Source organism: Pezoporus wallicus, unplaced genomic scaffold (genome assembly GCF_028554395.1).
Source record: "Pezoporus wallicus isolate ANWC-B61680 ecotype Strahan unplaced genomic scaffold, APGP_CSIRO_Pwel_v1 contig_5552, whole genome shotgun sequence".
Classification (NCBI taxonomy): domain Eukaryota; kingdom Metazoa; phylum Chordata; class Aves; order Psittaciformes; family Psittacidae; genus Pezoporus; species Pezoporus wallicus.
Window position 1 is genome coordinate 1,755,997 of NW_026640754.1, and position 18,660 is coordinate 1,774,656.

The following is an 18,660-nucleotide window of genomic DNA, read 5'->3' on the forward strand; positions in this document are numbered from 1 at the left end:
GTATAGCTGTAACTAACTAGCATAGAGACATAGCTCACCTTTGTCCTGACAGTCCTCATACAAAATCTTCTACAGAGATTATTCCTTAAAGGAGGAATTAAGATGAGGAAGTAGCCTCCTTTGGCTCCTCTGCATTCAGTGGAAAAATAACCTTCACCAAAGCTTTCCATTCAGCAGTATCAGAAACCTCTTACTCTGATACTGTTCCTCCTTGAATGTATTGATAAAGAATATAATAAAAATATATAGTGTTGAGAATCATACATTAAAATTTTAAGTAATTCAGAGAGCATTTATTTGTTAGTAAAGACAGCAGGAACCATTTGGCAAAAAGAAAAAAAGAAATCAAGCATACCGTGATTTGCATCAAGATTTCAAGAGCTAACACTTTTTCTTTCAAGGTAACTGCAATACATGTCACAAATGTTGCAGGTTTGAAATGTTACACATAGTGTGCTAAGTGACTCTCAATTTAAAAAAGACAGTAAACCAAATAAAGTGAAATAACCTTTAATTCCCTTTTTAAATGTGCATTGGAATTCAATACAGATCTGTAAGGCACTCTCATAGGTAAAAAAATTAAAAAATTAAACATTCTTTTAAAAAATAAGGACAGTCACAAGGCAATGGTATGTGCATAAAATATAACCTTATCTGTAACTGACAAACAATGAAATATGAATGTTCAGGGTTTGGATGCATTGCAATGTAATGTCATTTCTGCCTCATGATACTACTCAAGTGTAAATATTGGCACTGTAAATGATTTTTCATTGGGGTTAGGGGCTTGTATTCTCTTCATATCCCAGTAAAAAATAAACTCTTTAATAAATAAATATATAAAATAAATATATGCTATCTGGAGATGTATAAATAGGTCCATCCTGAAGAAAAGTTCCAGCTCTATGATGCATCAACATCTAAGATCCATTGCTAAAGTGGAGACACTATGACTTCATATACAGTTCTCAGGATTTATTACTATTTTACAGTCCATTTATTTCTATTTCTTCCAGCTGTCATCTCATCAGTGTGATGCAGGTAGCCCTCTGCTAATTCACGGACTACAGGTAATCCAGACAAATTTGCCAAGATTTTGTTATTTTTAAAAAGTCACACTCCAACTTCCCTCTGGTTACTGGCTACCAAACAGTTCAGCAGGTTTGAAGGAGGATGGTCCACTGCCAGCTTTAAGGCTTGTCTCCTAAATCCAAAGGTTATAAAATAGATGTTTGCCTATCACAAAGTAGCTTCTTCCAATCCATCATCCCAGACCTCTGCAGGTTCCTCATGCTGGTATTGCCATGAAAGTAGGGGCAACAGATCCATTGTGGGGGGGGGTTCCCCACAGTTGCCTCCCTCCTCAGCTGTATCCTAAGACATCTTTGTACAGTTCTGGAACTCTTTCAGGATCCACGGGCCGGGGCAAGAAATGAGTGAATTTCTGGTGTCTTTTGGATCTTGCCCCATCTCTGGGAGTACCATCTTTGTTCAGTGCTACGAAGTATCGCCGCCCCGAATCTCCATGTTTGTACACATTGGATGAGTAAGTGTTGTACCAGTTCTCTTCAAACTGCTCCCTAAAGATGCATTCAGAAGTTAGTTTCTCCTACAGAAAAAAAAAAAAGCAAAGAAAAATAAGTCAAGCTGTTGCTAGATATCATAACACACATAAGAAAAAATACATGATAAAAATAAACAAAATGGCTTAGGCTCTGTGTAGCTTTACTGTTCATTTAACTGTCAACACATCAAACCTCAGAAGAGTATGTAGACCTGACAGAGTCTGGAAGCCTACTTTAATCTTAATCATTTTTAAAACTGAACCTGTACATATACAATTTTGAGTTTAAACACAAATTAAATAGTTATTAACAACTAAGAAGGCATTATTTACTATTTAACTAAAATACCTGGCCTACAGGAACTCTGTTACGTAAAGTTGCATCTACCATTCTAAAAATGAGATTTGGTGGAAGGACTCAGATGCAATGGAACCTATCAGGAAGATACTTCCATGTGCTCTTTGTAGTATGCATCACTTCTCACATTTTAAACCACAAACAAAGGAATTGGAGAGACAGAGTATTTTATCTCAAGATGTTTTTAGACTTGAAAGGAGAAGAGTCTAAGACTTATTTCCCTGAGAGTATTGGAAAAAAATCAAAGATTACATTTTTACGGTCATATGTTGAAGTTAGTTAATAGATACAATCAAATGCTTCATTATTCAATGAAAATATTCCAGTCAGGATCTACAGATGCTGCCAATACTCTTGCAGCACTTCAATTTTTCAATAGTGGCACCTAACTTTGACATATGGTATTGTACACTTTTGCCTGGCATTTTAAAGATTGTTTTATGTTAAAGAGCTGGTACCTGGAAGTACCACCTGCTGATTTGTAAAGGAGCATTAGGCTATGCATAAAGTAAGTCAGGGCATTATACTAATTGTTGTTTATTTGTTCCCTAAATATCCTTTTATCTTTTTTCCAGTTCCATTCAATGTTTTTGATGATAGAGTATGCACTGTGATACACTGGCAGTATTGATAGAAAGAAAACTAGATAGCAGGCAACTTAAATGATGTTTGAATACTTGGTTTATCTACGTTTTGTCATAATTTAAGAGGAGCATTTCTTTTTTTTTCTCTTCATCTAGGACAGAGAAACTTTTCTCATCAAATACTTAGTATCCAAGGGTATACTGTATACTTTAAAAATGTGTTATACATTTGAACAGGCAAAGATGTTAGTGTTCCGAAAGCTAAGATGATATCGGGTAGCTACTTAAGGGGTTTGCACAGTGCTAAGAAGTGAATCAAAACTGCAACATGTATGAGCTGACTTGAAAGTGGCACTTACAGAGCCATAAAGTTCTCCCTTCTCGTTCATTCCAAGATAAAGGCCACTGTCCACACCTCTAATACTGACCAGTCCCACTGCCACACTGATGAATTCAAGGATGCCTGAAAAAATAAGAGAGATGGCTTTAGTTCAGCCTGTAAGCATACAATATGTATCATTCAAAACACAGTAGAAAACAATAAGTGAAAAATAAGTAGAAAATAAATTTACATGTGATAGTAAATGTGGCTTAGCTTCTCTGAAATTTCAAATATTGCATTTGAACATGCACAGGAAAGCATCTGAGAAGCTGCATCTAGGAACAAGAACTCTACACCATTTAAGAACCTGGGTTTTTTTAACACTGAATATGCAAGGATTTTACTCGGCGCTGATGCTAAAGCCTTCAGTACTATGCAGCTGGAGTCTATATTGATTACACACTATTTGCTAAACTGCCTACTCAAACATTGGAAGATAGGTTTGAATTACCTGAACATATACTTTACTTTCTCTATAGCGTTATCTTAAAAAAACACACCCATTATCAGATCATTTGAATGGAAATCAAAGTACAGATGGGAATTTTATATAACAGAATCTACCCACAGGAAAAAAAAGTATTTGCCAGACATCTTATCTAGCATATGGGCCCACACCTCCTGACACAACTTGCTGTCTTCAGTGCAGGCTTTTTATGTGCATGAAATATGCTGCTTATTTGCTAATGCTTGAGTTATAGTAATATAAATAATGCATTTGCCCCAAAATGTAATATATATTAATAATATAAAGTATTCAAGAGATGAGGCACTATTTGAAGCCTGAATTTGGCAAGGGTATACCGACATATTTAACCAATTGATATGCACAGATTACAGTACATACAAAACATGAAAGAAAGGGAATGTGTGAACTGGCTTTTTGGAAGTTGTTAGCAGTGTAAACAAAGCCTCAAAAAGAAGTTGTTCCAGAATCATACCTGAGATTCTGCTGTGCAGCACCAAAACCACAAAAGTCTGAATCTAAGATAAGTGGGTTTAAGTGGTGCATTTGATAATGACATTTGTCTATTTGCTGTGTTTACGGTTACTCTTTATCATTTAGGACCACTTTTCACTCTCACACAGATGGACTGTCTGGACTGTATGACAATTTAAAATGTTTTGAATTTTAATTGAGCTTTGCAGGTTTCTTATTTATATTACCAAGCAGCAAAGAAAGTAAATCCTTTACAAAGAGTAAGCATCACAAACTCTGCTGCACGTAAATCATCCCAGTCTTCCAGGTCCTGAAGGACAAAGTCCCATAAAAAGAGCTGGAGGCATTTTGTCTTTCTGGTATAATTTTCTAAGCCAGCCTTTTTCAAACTCTAATAAGCAGGTGACTCAACCCACAAAGCAACCACATCAGACAAACCTGCCGAGAAAGTGGTAGCATAAAGGAAGAACATTTCTAAAAATCCCAGTAAATGTTTGATCTGGGGCTTTTTTCTTTTTTCTTTTTTTTTTCCTTTTAAAGCAAAGATTTATTTCATGTTTACACGCTGTAGGAAATCTTCTTTCTGAGAAGAACTGTCTGTTTGACTACTGCTCTTTTACTTCTGAAAACACCCATGTGTTATAAAAGCAATTAAGAGCTATTCCAGCAGATTGTTTTGACTATAGAGAGGAGGATAGGAAACTCTTTAATCACCTTTTTACAACTGCTAAATCAATACACACAAAAACTCACATGTACTTGACAACGGCAGGTTTGTTCAGATGTACAGTTCCTACGACTACTACCTAGGATTTACCCCTATATCACAGGAAGCATTTACATTTTGGGGTTGCCTTCACCGGCTTTTGGTTTATTGACGGAGAAAGTTGACTGGGAAGCATGTTACGGATTTGAGCAAAGAGGTATTTTAGGCCCCTCTGCTTCAACTTTCCACCCTGCAAACCAAAGCAGCCTAACCCAGTCTAAGCATCAGGATGCCCAGTAACTGTATTATTCTACAAAGACTCAAGCAGCTGCGATACAGACAGGGAACACAGAAAAAGTCGGTCGGACTTTCGACCCTCCCCACTAAACCTGCAGGCGCATTACCGCAGTGACAGCCACCCAAGCAGCAGCGGAGCCCGGCAAAGGATGCGCAGCCCCTTTGCCCTGCTGCAGCCCCAAGGTTTGATGTCGCTTATCCCGCCGGTACCCCTGCCCAGCACCACCGGTCCCGCACCGCCTTCCCGTTAGCATGGGAGATACATGTACACACGGACACGCGCGCACACACGGACACGAGCGGGAGCACGCTCCCGCGCAGGCCCGCAGGCAGAGCGCGACCGGGGCCGTGCCGCAGCCGCCTACCGAAGAGGCTGTGGTCCTGGCGGGTGCCGCGCACGCTGCCGTCGGGCAGGATCTGCAGGTGGAAGCCGGTGCGGCAGTACAGCTGCCGCCGCCGCAGGATGCCCTGCAAGTGCGCTAGGTCCGCTGCTGCCGCCGCTGCCGCTGCCGCGCCGCCGCGGGCTGCCCGCTCCGGCGGGGCTCGGCGGTCCCCGAGCAGAGCAGGGCGCTCGCCTGCGGGCGGGAGCAGGAAGTGGGCGCCCACCGGCTGCCCCAGGCCGTCCAGGCCGCCCAGGAAGCCCCCCACCTCGGCCAGGGGAGCCATGGGGGAGCGGGGCGAGCGGGCTAGGGCACGGCGGCGGAAAGCGGCTGCCGGCCTCTCCCGGAGGGCATGTGGGGGTGCGCAGCGGGGCCCCAAGCATGGGGAGCCGGCAGGGCCGAGCCGTGCTGAGCTGAGCCGAGCCGAGTCGAGTGAGCCAGGAGGCGCGGTGGTGTTTATACGCCCCGCGTGTGTATATATATATATACGGCGGTCCCCCTGACATATGCTAATGAAGCCCTCTGCGGGGAGGCTGCGTTTGAAATTGTAAACCGGCTCCCCCTCTCCTCGCACCTTCCTCTGATCTGAGACGGCGGCGGGGAGGGAGCTCCGGGCGCAGCCCCCACGCCCCGCCGAACGCAGCCAGTCATCGGGGAGGCGGAGGAACGGAGCTGAGCGGGCAGCGGGGGGCGGGCAGGCGGGAACGGGGAGCTGCCGGAGCATTACGTGGACAGGTGCAAGGAGAGGCAGGAGGGAAGAAGGAGAAAGGGCGTTACCTGAGGGTTAGACCTGCCCAGACACACATGAAAGGAAAAACACAAAGATCTGACAGTTTTACTCCGTGTTTCTAAAACGCTAATAAAATGTACATGCATTACCCTTCCCTTTTATCGCTTCAGCTACAAGGAGGGGAATTTCTACAGAAATTGGCATAGTCGGGAAGGTGTTTTCCCCTCTGCAAATTCTCCCTCGCATTTAATTTATCGTTAATGTGACATGAAACCGATTTATAGGGCCTGGGTATCGACACATCGTCTTAAAGACAGAAATGGGCATGATGGCGTGGTTTGGGATAAGTATTCTCAAAACCTACAGAGAAGAAAGATTGAGAGGTGGCTCCCCTAATCCATCTTCTTTGGGGTTTTGCATTGGGCCCGTAACCAAGGTCCGTGAGCATCACAAATGAGCAATAACATCATCTACTGAAAGATCTCTGTTGTCTTCCTACAGTGTTTTGAATCAATTTAGGACTTCGCTGTCCTGTTCCAGATGCACATATGCATTTTTTCATCCCCAGAGTAGAATGGTTCATGCACATAAATGCATTGGTGGAACACGTGTTCATTATTAGCAATGGTAAAAAAAACTAAGAGCTTGACTTTCCCTTCTTTGCTGCTTTTTTCTGTAACATGTAATGAATTTTAGGACTCAAACTAGCTTTCAATATATGCAATGCAGTTTCTTGCCAGTATAAAATGCAAAGATCTCTCATAGTTTTTTCTTTCAAAAGTTCAAAAGAGAATCACTTGGCGGTTTAAGATTTCATTTAAACAAAAAAGTTGCAGAGAATCATGAAAGATTAGTTCTCCTGTCTTGCTCCGTCGTCTTTTCAGTCACAGTCTAAATCTGAGAGATCAAATGGATTTGCCTGCTTAGCTTTATTTGCTATGGAGAGTATAGGGCTAATTAATTGGCAGGTGCTTTAAAGCAGGTAATGCTACACCTTTTCATCATTGCAGTCCTCAGTACTGCCCCTGTGTGCACCTGAATTACAAAAAGGTTGCTTTAAAGCAAGTGATTTACTGTGGAGGGATTTAAAACTGAAAAAACTAACGCTAAATACAATGATCAGATAAATCACCTCAGAGGAGCGCACAGGCGGACCTGCTCTGAGGGCAGTTACAGATAGATGTTATATTATTTTACCTTTCAGATAACAGGAGCCTGTCATGTGGTGGGACCCAAAAATCCACCATAATCGAGATTTCAAAGCACATCTGTGTAAACATTATCACATCAGTGTAAAACATCAACCAATGAGCTTTCTCTTTGAACCAAATCTACCTAATTGCAGTGCTAAATCAAAGAAATAGATCAAAGTTGAATAATCTATATGGCACCTATTTCTCAAGTAGCCTGTACATTGATTGCTCAAATACACCTAAAACGTTTGAAACATGCATCAAGTATTTTTATTGACATGATTGGCAGGTTAAGATCAAACTGTTCACCACAGCTGCTAAGTTGCAGGACATGTGCTAGGATAGTACACCTAAATGGAGGAAGTTTATTATTCTGTGCCTAAAGATGCTCCAGTACACATGTTTCCGAGTCCAAGCAGTACTCTCCAAGTCCTACAAAGAGTAGAGGGCTCTTCTGATTTGATGGCACCACTGTCTCCAGTAGAGAAGGGTTCATTTTTCAAACAAACTCCAAAATCCTCAGCCATCACACACTGGAAGACCCTTATGGCTAAATCTTTCCTGTTATATAGTGGAAACATTTAGAGTGGAATATATAACCTCAATCTTTTCCAAGTGGAGTCTTTAATGTCTGGGCACTAAACCGGTTATGCTGTTTTAGAAAGTACCAGAAAAGAAACAAAAAGATAAGAATTTTTTTGTGTGTTTGCACTAGTCACGTGACAGGAAAAGATAACACTAAAGATTTTTTTTTTCACCTTCTGAGACTATAGCATGGGAAGTTAAATAATTTTGAAGAGTGTTTTTACAAGAGTACATAATTCAGCTTAAAAGTATACAGTACAATCTAATCACCTCTACGTATACTTCCTAGAGACGGCACTTTCAGTGTCGTTGAACAAATACATATGTGGTCGAGTTTTTATTTCCATAGCAAGTAGTTAGGGCTTCTATAGACAATGTAATTACCATGTATTTTCTAAGAATTGCATATTGTCATAGGCAAAACCTGGTAGCCACCATGGGAGTAAAGACAGCAATGGTCTGAAATCTTTGATAGGTAGGCTATATATATATGTCTATATATAGATAGAGAGAGATATCCAGGTTTCTGTCAAGGTGGATAAAAAATATCTGTTGGCTGTAAAACTTTATGCCCAACAATTTATTGCACTTTTATTAATTTTAGAGCTTCTTCACAACAGTGCTGTGGAAGCCATAAAATGTCAATGATAAAATATTGGCTGGGGAATGAAGGGGTGAGGCCATGAATACATGAGAAAGTAAACACGGTGTTGAACAAAAAACACTAATTAGAACATAAAGGAATATGCCCAGCTGGAGAGATCAGTGTATCACAGACAGTTCCAGATTCTTCCTAGATTGGACAAGAGAACATAGTTGGCTGCTTTCAACAAGATGAGCACAACACAAAGAAGTTACAATGAGCGCCTTTCTGAGCACTGCAAGCTTGAGTAAAATAAGGTGTTTTCTTCTGCAGGATTTACCAGGAACAACAGAATAATTTTCATAGATCCATGTAGAAATCAGGACATAATCTGATGATCTAATGACTTTTAAATGCAATACATACAGAATTAGAAGCATTCAGAACTTTTTCTTCTGAACTGATAAAGTTACAGGTATGTATGCATGTATACATACATGTATATATAAATATACCTACCTATTTACAGTGCTGTAAAAATTATTTTCGTATGGAAGTTCTACATTTCTTGCATCTTCATTTTCGTTTTGTTTCTTTAAATGAAGACAGAAATTCATAGAGCTTTTTAAGGTTCAGGATTTTGTTGTCCCTGCTTTTGTGGGTACACATGCATAACTCCTGCATAAGTAAAGAGGGACAGAGAACCTGGGTAGTGAACACACATTTACACCCAGTTCTATCCAGTGAGAATGGACCTTTTCCATATACATCAACATTCAAATGCTGCTTTTGTCAGCTTTTATATTAGTTCCGCAAGAGGATCACTGGATAAAAACTACCTTGAGTTATTTAAATTACATGGTTTCTAAATCAGCACACATAAGATGTGCAGACAGCTTACGGTTTTTGACTTGCTGCACAAATAAATTGTGCTCTTGTTCCTAAGCAAACACCTCAGCAGGGAAGTTCTGACTAACATACCCAGGTGTAAGCAGTTACAGATGTGTATTGGGTTTTTTGAAGTGGAAAAAAAAAAATTAAAAAAAATGATTAGCCTCAAGGTGTCATTGAAAAGTCATTAAAATGGTCATTAACCAATTTCAGGGAAACAATGTAAGCAGGGAGATAATTCACAGTCATGTCCACAGTTTAGGGAACTCATGAGTCATCCAGCAAACAGGTTTACATTGGGGCACTACACTGACCAAAAGTGGCTCCTTTTCCAATCAAATGGAAAAACTAGACTATTTTTAACAGGTAGTTGTATTGGTGAATGATGTCTCTTAATGAGGCAGCTAGAAATGAAAAGATTCAAGAGCCACATTGTACAAAATTTTCCAGACTGGATGTTTAGTCATGTAACTGCAGGAGAAATACTTGAGTTTCAGTCATGCTAAGCACCTGAAACTATTATTGTCTTGACACCTAAATATTGGCCTTTGTATTGGCCTTTTGTCATTTAGTACAGAGATTTAAAACACATTTGAAGACGAGACTTTTGCTTGGGAAACATACATATAGCATAAATAAAGCAGTAGACATGAAAAAAAATTAGTTTCTAACATATGGGAACAATGAACTGAATTACTTGAGGAATGAATTGGCTTAAGTATTCTAAAATGTTGAAAGAAACACTGTAACTATCATTCACCCCAGATACCTGCATTTCCAGACATAGCTCTGAGGTAATTCAACCCTGGCCATGATTACAGTTGTATGATCTGTCAGATTGTTGGTTGACAAACATGGCCACGATTCTCCCTTGACACAGTATCATAACCACTGAAATGGTTTCTTAAAAAATGAAAATGTATGAGAGTGGCTTAAACCTGTTAAGGCTGACCTGACAATGTATGCTTGCAGCTCAGAAAGTCAAATGTATTCTGGGCTACATCAAAAGGAGCATGGCCAGCAGGTTGAGGGAGGTGATTCTCCCTCTCTACTCTGCTTTTGTGAGACCTCACCTGCAGTACTGCATCCAGCTCTGGGGCCCCTAAGTGTAACACAGATGGAGCTGTTGGAGCAAACCCAGAGAAGGGCCACAAAGGGCTGGAGCACCTCTCCTATGAAGACAGCCTGAGATAGTTAGATTTGTTCAGCCTAGAGAAGAGAAGGCTAGAGGGAGACCTCAGAGCAGCCTTCCAGTGTGTAAAGGGTACCTACAGGAAATCTGCAGAGGGACTTTTTATGAGGGCATGTAGTGACAGGACAAGGGGGAATGGGTTTAAACTGACAGAGGGAGATTCAGATTAGATATTAGGAAAAAATTCTTTACTATGAGGGTGGTAAGGCACTGGCACAAGTTGCTCAGAGAAGCTGTGTCTGTCCCATCCCCAGCAGTGTTCAAGGCCAGGCTGGACAGGGCTCTGACCAACCCAGTCTACTGGGAGGTGTCCATGTCCATGGCAGAGGTGTTGGAACTAAGTGATCTTTGAGGTCCCTTCCAACGCAAACCATTCTGTGATTCTAATTAAGTTATAATTTGTGTATTTTCTGAAATCTTGTTCATAATAATATACCAAGCCAAAGATTTAGGGGGGGAAAAAATGGTTGAAACTTGGGAAAAACATATTTACACGAAGACTGAGGCTGTACCTGACCATTGCAAAAAATACTGTGTTATGCTGTAATTTGAAATGTCTGTGTGCAGTTTATGAAGTTTTGAGGTAATGCAGGTGGTGATGCAGGCTGCAGCATGGAGAATGCCCCAGGAGGAACGCCAGACAGTGCCTATTGCCCATCAGCACCAGGCAGGGATAAAAGAACATGATCACCTTTAACAACTGGTCTTTAACTAGCTCTTGGTTATGCTTATGAAACTGCCTGTAGCCAAGAGTGTCAGAGAGGCTGTTGACATTGCAAGTGTTTGTTTTCCTGGAGAGAGGGCTTTATAACACAAGAGTATGGAAGGGTAGGACACACCGTGGTTTGGGGTCCCTGTGAAATGACCAGCAAATACACTTGAAATAGGGCCAGGAGAATTTCCCTTTTCTGAGAACCTGAGATGGAAAGAGAGGTATTGGAGAAAGAAGTCACATGGACCTCGGGAAGGCAGCCTACTGGTATTTAGGAAATTAAGTATTTAAATTGGGTCCCAATGCATCAGTGCAGTAAGCAACCAAACAGGAGTGTTACTTAGATCAGTCTTGAGAATGGTGAAGGGCAACTCTTTGTTGGCAAGTTGGTTAGCTCCCCGTTTCACATTTAATTTCTAAAAACTGTTACTCATGGGACTAAGTGCCATCTATGGTCACTTTACAACACAGTTCGAAAATATGCAATAGTCTGTCAGACTGTTTGTCAGCTTTCAGTAAATTTTAAAAGCAAAGATTTAATGTGACAAATGCTGTAAGACAAGCAACACTGATTAAGTTCAGTTTATGTGAAACAATCCTTATGCTTCTTGTTTCAGGTGTATATTGGGTATTCCCCAGGAGTTTTGAAGGCTTTGGAAACAGGTTGGGAAATTACTAGGGTTTAGAGGACTGACAGAGTTGCATCCATCTTCATTCAAGTAAGGGTAACTAGGATCACTGGATGCTTCTAAAGCCTTGGCAGTAAACCAGTGACCGATCTTGATGCTACATCCACTTGTGGCCTTCAGGGCTGTGAAACCAATGAGGTACGCTTAGAAGCTCTTCCTTTTACGAAACGAGCACTTCCAGATTACTGCAGACACATTGCAGGGCTGTGTTGGCACACTTTCTTGGGTGCAAGTGTACACAAGCAAAGGGTTAGGCTCTGTCACACGTTTCTGAGCGTACACAGTCTGCGTAACAAGCTGCAGCGAGGCCCACACATGAACTCTGTCAGCAGTGGTGCAGTTGTCCACCATGGGAAGACATCGCCCTTCCTAGACACTTCGGCTTCAACTGCCCCGATTCAGGTCCACGCCTGTTCTGTTCCCTGGTGTCCAACCACCCCGTGTCCCACCAACCTGGCTGCAGCCCGCCGCGGGCAGAGAACGCCCAGCCGCCTGCTGCCGCCTGTCCCAGAAACCAGGCGACCCCTCGGGCACTCCCACAACCACGGCGGGAGCCGGAGCTTCCAGCCTCGCTGGCGGGTTGCGCGGGGAGCGGCGGGGAAGCCCGTGCAGGCTCCGCAACCGAAGCAACAGACAAGCCGACGACCCCAGCGGGGCAGGTGGCGCGGGGCGGGGACTTGAAGGGGCCTCTCGCTTCCCCACCCCTTCCCTGCTTCTCGCGAGGCTTCTGCCGGCACCGCTAGGGGCTCCGTCCGCTGTCGCTGGGGCGGAGCGGGGGCCATGGCCGCCCTGCGCACCCTCTTGCGGTGGCGCCGTCGCTTGGGCCCCACGCCTGGTGCGCAGCCGGCTCGGCGGCTGTGGGCTGGCGGCGGGGCCGGGGCGGCGGGGCTGAAGCGGTGGCGACGGGAGCTGGGCTTGGCGGCGGGGGGTGCTCTCGCCGCGTACATGGGGTACCGGCTATCAGACCGGCACCGGGAGCCCTCCCGGGAGCCGGCAGCCGCCGGGCCGGGCGGGTCCCGGGTGCTACTCTCCATCCCCGTGGCGGCCGCTGCCAAGGAGACGGTAGGTGTGTGCGCGCCGCGCCCCTCGCCCCTCACGGCCCGGCGCCTTCGCACTGTGCCGCACTCCGAGGGCAGGCTCGGCTCAGCGCGGCGGGGGGCACCGCCGGGCTCTGCCAGCGGGGATGGAGGAACGTCGCTCCCCTCCCCTTCGCTGTGTAAAGGTCCGTGCGAGGCGGTGGCGGATAGGTGACCCCACGTGGGGCCTGCCCGTGGGCTGGGAGGCGAGGCAGAGCCAGCGGTGAGGACAGGGGCCGGAGCTCCGCGCCCGTCGGGAGGGAAGGGCTGTCAGTGGGACGTCGCGGCAGGCAGCCGGCCTTGGCTGCGCTTTAAAGCGTCAACTGCATGCGTCCTCCACGGCTTTTCGACTCCGGAGCTGTCCTCAGCGAATTTTTCTTTGACAGAAAACAGTGTTTTGCAAATGGAACTGCTGCTGATAGTGCAAAACCTGCCCTCATCTTCTTTGTATTTAAGACAGTTACCTTCTCACTGTAAAATGTGCTGTAGGGTGAAAGTTCTTGCAGAATTTTATAAGAAGTGATAGCAATAGTGATTGGTGTAAATAAGTAGCACTTCAGTTGAACTAATTCAGCAAAATGACCATGGGTAACAAAAAGCAGTTGATGTGAGTCTGAAAAAGAAGTTTCCTATATTAGGAAACTTCATGACAAAATTTTCTATCTGAAATGTCGTACGTAACATATGGTGATGCTGTACCATGCTGTATGTAACATATGGTGATGATAGTAGTTTCTTCATTAAAAAGTTGGGTTCTTTTTAAACGTCAAGAGCTGTGATTAGGCAGTTTGTCAATATGGCGTCTGCTGAGACTGGAAATCAGTGGTGCAAACAGCCTGCTTTCTGTGGATCAAGTCTATCTTGTAATATGTTTAGGAAGAGGATCTGTGTCTTTGCAGTGGAGGCCTTGGGCTTAACTATAAATGTTGTTAGCCCTTTTGCCCTGAGTCATTAGCCAAAAGGCAGATTCTGTTAGCAGCATCCTTTATGAAAGGAAGTGAAGCCAGGTGTTTTTTTATTATTCATGTGCTTGTTGTCTTGAGTATGTTACTGTGGCACAGAAGACCAAAGGCAAACTCTTCCAGCTTTTCATACTGCCTTGATTTGGCAGAACTTTACATTTTTACTTAGATGGTCTTAATTCTCAGTCTTCTTTCAAGGGAGATACAGCTGCTGCACCCTTGAAAAGGGTGAATTTAGTGTGATGTCTAATTATGAATTTTCACATCACTATAAAACCACTGAGGTTACAAAGTCAGAATTAAGGTTATACTGGAACAATGTAAAATAAAAAAATATATAGAATATGTCTTCTGTGTGTACACAAGACTCTTTCTTCAAGACAAATGCCATGCTCCTTTGTGAAAAGGCTCTAATTAATTTGGTTTTCCATTTGCATAATAAAAAATGTGAAAGATTAACTGGCACTCCGTTTGTGTGTCCAGAGTGTATGCCCAGCATGACATCTCAGAATATTAGCTTTATGTTCCATTTTTTACTTTCTGAATGAGGGGTCTCACTGTTTTTAAATTTCAGATCTGAGTGCTCAGCATTCCTGAAAAAATGGCCTTTTAACTGAATCCCACCAAAAATGAGGCTCAAATAGTTCTGGAATTTTTGGTCTGAGGTAGTGGATTGCGTCTGCTTTATTGTTGACTGTCATGCTGCAGAAAGGCTTGTGTGGTAATGGGGAAAGACCATAGTTGGATATGGGATCTAGCTGGTGAACTACCAAGGATAGTTTGACCACGAGCTCCATCTGTGATCTGTACTCCCATTTATGTTTGCTCTCTAGACCTGTGTTGAGCACCAGCTCTTTCATTACAGGTTTCCAAAACACCTCCAGAGGTGTCTTCCGGGGGAAAAGAAGGTGCAAATACTGTGTTCAAACTGCATTGAGTGGTACTCTGCAGTGGTTTTATATTGCAGTGTCCTTTATTAGAAGGCTGTATTTATGCTGCTGGAGTGACAGTAACTTTTTAATTCTTAATTTTAAGTACTGAGCTTACACCTTAATAGTGTTTAACAGCTTAAAAACCATAATGTTTGAGATAGAAAATTTTGTCATGAAAAGTCATATACATTTCATTGGGTTCTGTCATGTAAGTGTTATTAGGATGAAGGTTGGAGCTCATGGGTCTACTGCAGAGTGTGTTTAAAGTAATGGCTGGAAAATGATAACCTGCAGTTTCTATATAGATGAGTTTAATGGAAATGTGATGCACTTTTTGCTAAGAGGTTTTTATGGTTCTGTCATGTACTGGCCAAAAGAGAATGATGAGGCTCAGGCATCTTGGGATCCTCTCCAGCTGCTTTTGAAGGTCAAAGACGTTTATCCTTTATTCCTGATGTACAAAGTCTAGCAATGTTTTCTGGGGCTTTCTAGGTTTGTCCTTCCCCCACTTTCCTATTTCTTTAGCTCCCCATTTAATTTCCAGTCTCAGTCTGCTTTTCATTCCACGAAGGCAAATCATCCAATATGTTTTTTTCCTCCTTTCATCCAATCCAAACTTTTCTGTTTCATCCTAATATTGCCATTTACATGGAATGTCAATGTCTTGGTATAGAGATTTACAGCAGCTGGCAGAAGCAGTTACACTGAATGTTTCTGTTGTCCCCACCAGTAAGGCTCTGACCTAGAATGACCATATAGCAGGTGGAAATTTTGGGGGACTTGGCTAACAAATTGAGTATTTTGGGTGATGGTTTGCAAAGGTGCATACCTTAGTTACTTCTTAGCAGAACCACTAAAAAAAGCCCCAGTAGTGATGCTAAACCCTTGAAAAACCTGAAATAATTTCCTTTAAAGCATGGAATTGCTGGAGATTAGTAAAGAATTTAAAAATGTTCTGATGTGGGAAAAACAAAATTATCTCCTCACATAGTTTTTGGTTCCATTCAAAGAAAATCCATTCTGAAACATTAATTGAGGATGGATAATTTAATTTTTGTTATTGAGTAGTAAGTTTTTAACTGAGACAGTATCACAATGTAAAGTATTCAGATATTCAAAGTGTTGAAAAGTATTCAAGATAGCTGTGGCTGTCTCATCCATCTTGTTGGGGTTTAACCCTGGCCAGCAGCCACCACACAGCCCAGACTGCTGCTTGCTCGCCCCCACTGCTCCCCAGTGGGGTGGGGAAGAGAATTAGAAGGGTGAAAGTTAGAAAACTCGTGGGTTGAGATAAAGACATTTTAACAGGTAAAGCAAAAGCTACGCACACAAGCAAAGCAAACCAAGGAATTCATACACCATTTCCCATCAGCAGGCAGGCATTCAGCCCTCTCCAGGGAAGAAGGGATCCGTCACATACAACAGTTACTTGGGGAGACAAATGGAAGGATAAATGCCTTCACTCTGAATGTTGTCCCCTTCTTCCTCAATTTTTTTATTACTGAGCATGATACTGTGTATTATGGAATATCCCTTTGGTCAGCCAGAGTCAGCTGTTCCAGGTGTGTCCCCTCCCAACTTCTTGGAAGCTAGGATATGTGCCACCAACATGGGGTTAGTGGTGTGGCAGACATTTCAAACAGACCAATCTCATGTGGTCAGTACAAAAAAATACTTGCTTGACCAAACATATCAGTACAGGTGTTTTGGTAGAGAGTAAGATTTGTTACAGGACCAGCATGAAGCTAAGCTCCCTACAGGATTCCCTTTTCCCAGACCCTCTCTGAAGAATGACTGCAGTCTTGAGGACCAGGGGTTTATTTGTGATTACCTGGAGCAAAATCTTAGACACAGTAATAAAGCCACAGTTTTAATTCCAGCGTTGCCACCACATAACATTTCAGAACCAAAGTAAAATTCTGCGCTTGGAGCTGCTGGTTTTGTGTCTGAAGGTTTTGGTCTAGACTGGGAAAGCTCCACCAATAGACAGTTTCTTTAAAGTCTAGGAGATGCTTGTGCAGAGCAGGAAATTCTTTGAAAAAACTATTACTTTGATTCATATTCTGTGTGCTGACAACTGAGAACAATATTGGCTCAAGAACCTTGATACAGTATACTGCTCATAAAGTATTTACCTTGTTGGAATAGCTGAGTATCATGTTGTTTTTTTTTCCAGAGAAAAAAATAACAATTTCGGAAAAACATAATCCAGTGTCAGAATTCCTCAGAGGAGTTAATATTTGTCTTACAGTTCCTGACTTCTGTGCTCCTTATTTTCAAAAATACAGTTAATTTGTAAAGCTTATTAAAATGGTTTTGGAAATACCAGTGATGTCTCTTTGCACTCCAAAGAGATCTTTTCTGTAATCATGTTGTCACTGTGTAAAGGTAGTGAACTTCAGGTCTCTCTGTTTTTACGAATTACTCTGAGAATCACTTCCTTCAGAGGTGATTTAGGAATTAAAAGGTGGGCAGGGAAAGGCAGACACAGAATATGTACGTTATCACATTTCTTGAAGGCACACTGATTTCCAGGACAAGGAAGCTGCATACTTCAGATGTTTCCAGAGGTCTTTTTTTTCTAGTACCTCAGCATTACTGTCAAACTCTCTGTCTGTGAAAATACTCAAAAGGTCAAGTTTATTTGTAGCAGTGCATTTCTAAGTGGATTACATATTGTATTTCCATCTGTATAATGAAGAACAAGATTTAACTCCAGAAAGTAAGGCAGACTCCCCTAGGGAGGAGACTCCTGCCTACTCAAAGAGGATGCTGTTCCAAGAGGTGCATAAAGCATCACTTTTACAAGAACCACTCGTAGCTAACCTTTTTTCATAAGCATGGTGCATTTCATGTCATAGGTCAATTGGCAAATGTAGGAAGATGATTTGCTCTTTGGCTGATGACATCTGAAACTCTTCATGGTCATCACCCTGAGGATACTGTGCCAGGCAGCTGTAGTGAGAGATAATGCTGATGGAAAAGGAACATTTACCTCTCAGCATTGATTCTGTGGTTCCTCAGGATGCTAAAAAAGGATGAGAAGTGTTTGGGACAGACAGCTCCAGCTACTACAATGTGCTAGTCTTACAAGCAGTGAAGCATAGGGCAGTGTATAGCAGCATATACACACTGACTAAAGCTTCTTGAGGAACTGTTAGAGTTTAAGTAACTTCCATATGAAATTAATGTAAGAAGGACTGTTGGAGAATATTTTGTCATAATACTTATTTTGGAAGGTTTCTGGAATAGCTGAGCTTACAGCTAAACATTGTTACCCCAAAGATTCCCTGTAACAGAATTTTATTTGAACAGGGCCCTTTTTACAGCATTTTAAGCACGTTCCGGCTTCCTATGCTTGTAAATATTTTAATATAATATTGCCCTTATCTCAGTGAAGCGGGATCAACTGACAGAATTGTTGGCTGCACTGCATCTAAGTAGTCTGCTAGAAATATAACTTCAGTAAGCATCAAAACAGTTTTGTCTACTTGGGATTTTCCCACACTGGGAACTTGACGTTTAACCTTTTGGCCACCCAGCATGAAAACAAAATGTGCTACTTTTATCTACATGGGAGCATATTAAATAAGCCTCAAGTCAAATATAAACGAAGGAAGTAAGGAACAGCATTGCTTTGAAAACCTTTTTATTTTAATAGTTTGCACAGATTCTCATTGATGGAAGACAGATTACTTTGCAAGCAAAAATTCAAAGAAACTCACTTGAAATAAATTAAACTACTGTAACAGAACATATATTTGACTGCAAGCAAAAGGTACTTTTAGTAGTAAATGTTGGCTTCTTTAGCTAAAATAGTCTTACCTTTATCTCAGTTGGAAAAAGCAATAAAACACTGATTCAACTTGGAACTCTGCAAAGTTGTGGGACTTTATGTGATACT

The 18,660-nt window shown here is 42.2% G+C and overlaps 2 protein-coding genes across 9 annotated transcripts in view; one reads left to right on the forward strand and one right to left on the reverse strand.

The window, feature by feature from the left end:
• Positions 1-494: 494 nt before the first annotated feature.
• Positions 495-5,924, reverse strand: FGF20 (fibroblast growth factor 20). The gene is made up of 3 exons (XM_057420298.1): positions 5,197-5,924; positions 2,866-2,969; positions 495-1,609 (listed from the first exon to the last, which is right to left on the reverse strand). The coding sequence occupies exons 1-3, from the start codon at positions 5,495-5,497 to the stop codon at positions 1,364-1,366; spliced, it is 651 nt and encodes a 216-aa protein (XP_057276281.1). The 5' UTR covers positions 5,498-5,924; the 3' UTR covers positions 495-1,363.
• A 6,243-nt stretch (positions 5,925-12,167) lies between these two features.
• The window catches only part of MICU3 (mitochondrial calcium uptake family member 3), a 52,297-nt gene continuing 45,804 nt past the window's right edge, over positions 12,168-18,660 (forward strand). For 3 of the 8 annotated variants that reach the window (XM_057420347.1, XM_057420351.1, XM_057420352.1), the window contains exon 1: positions 12,487-12,848. In XM_057420347.1, coding sequence (XP_057276330.1) covers positions 12,567-12,848 — 282 coding nt within the window. In that variant the 5' untranslated portion in view covers positions 12,487-12,566. Of the gene's footprint in view, positions 12,189-12,484; positions 12,849-18,660 lie in introns of those variants that run through there. The other 5 variants (XM_057420349.1, XM_057420350.1, XM_057420353.1 and 2 more) reach the window with 4 other exon arrangements.

Bases quoted from the DNA above. Each gene is read 5' to 3' on its own strand.
- FGF20 (XM_057420298.1), bottom strand. From the start codon at position 5,497: ATGGCTCCCCTGGCCGAGGTGGGGGGCTTCCTGGGCGGCCTGGACGGC. The intron at 2,970-5,196 runs GTAGGCGGCTGC...TTATTTTTTCAG, and splicing joins CCAGGACCACAGCCTCTTCG to GCATCCTTGAATTCATCAGT. The intron at 1,610-2,865 runs GTAAGTGCCACT...TTTTTTCTGTAG, and splicing joins AGGGAGAACTTTATGGCTCT to GAGAAACTAACTTCTGAATG.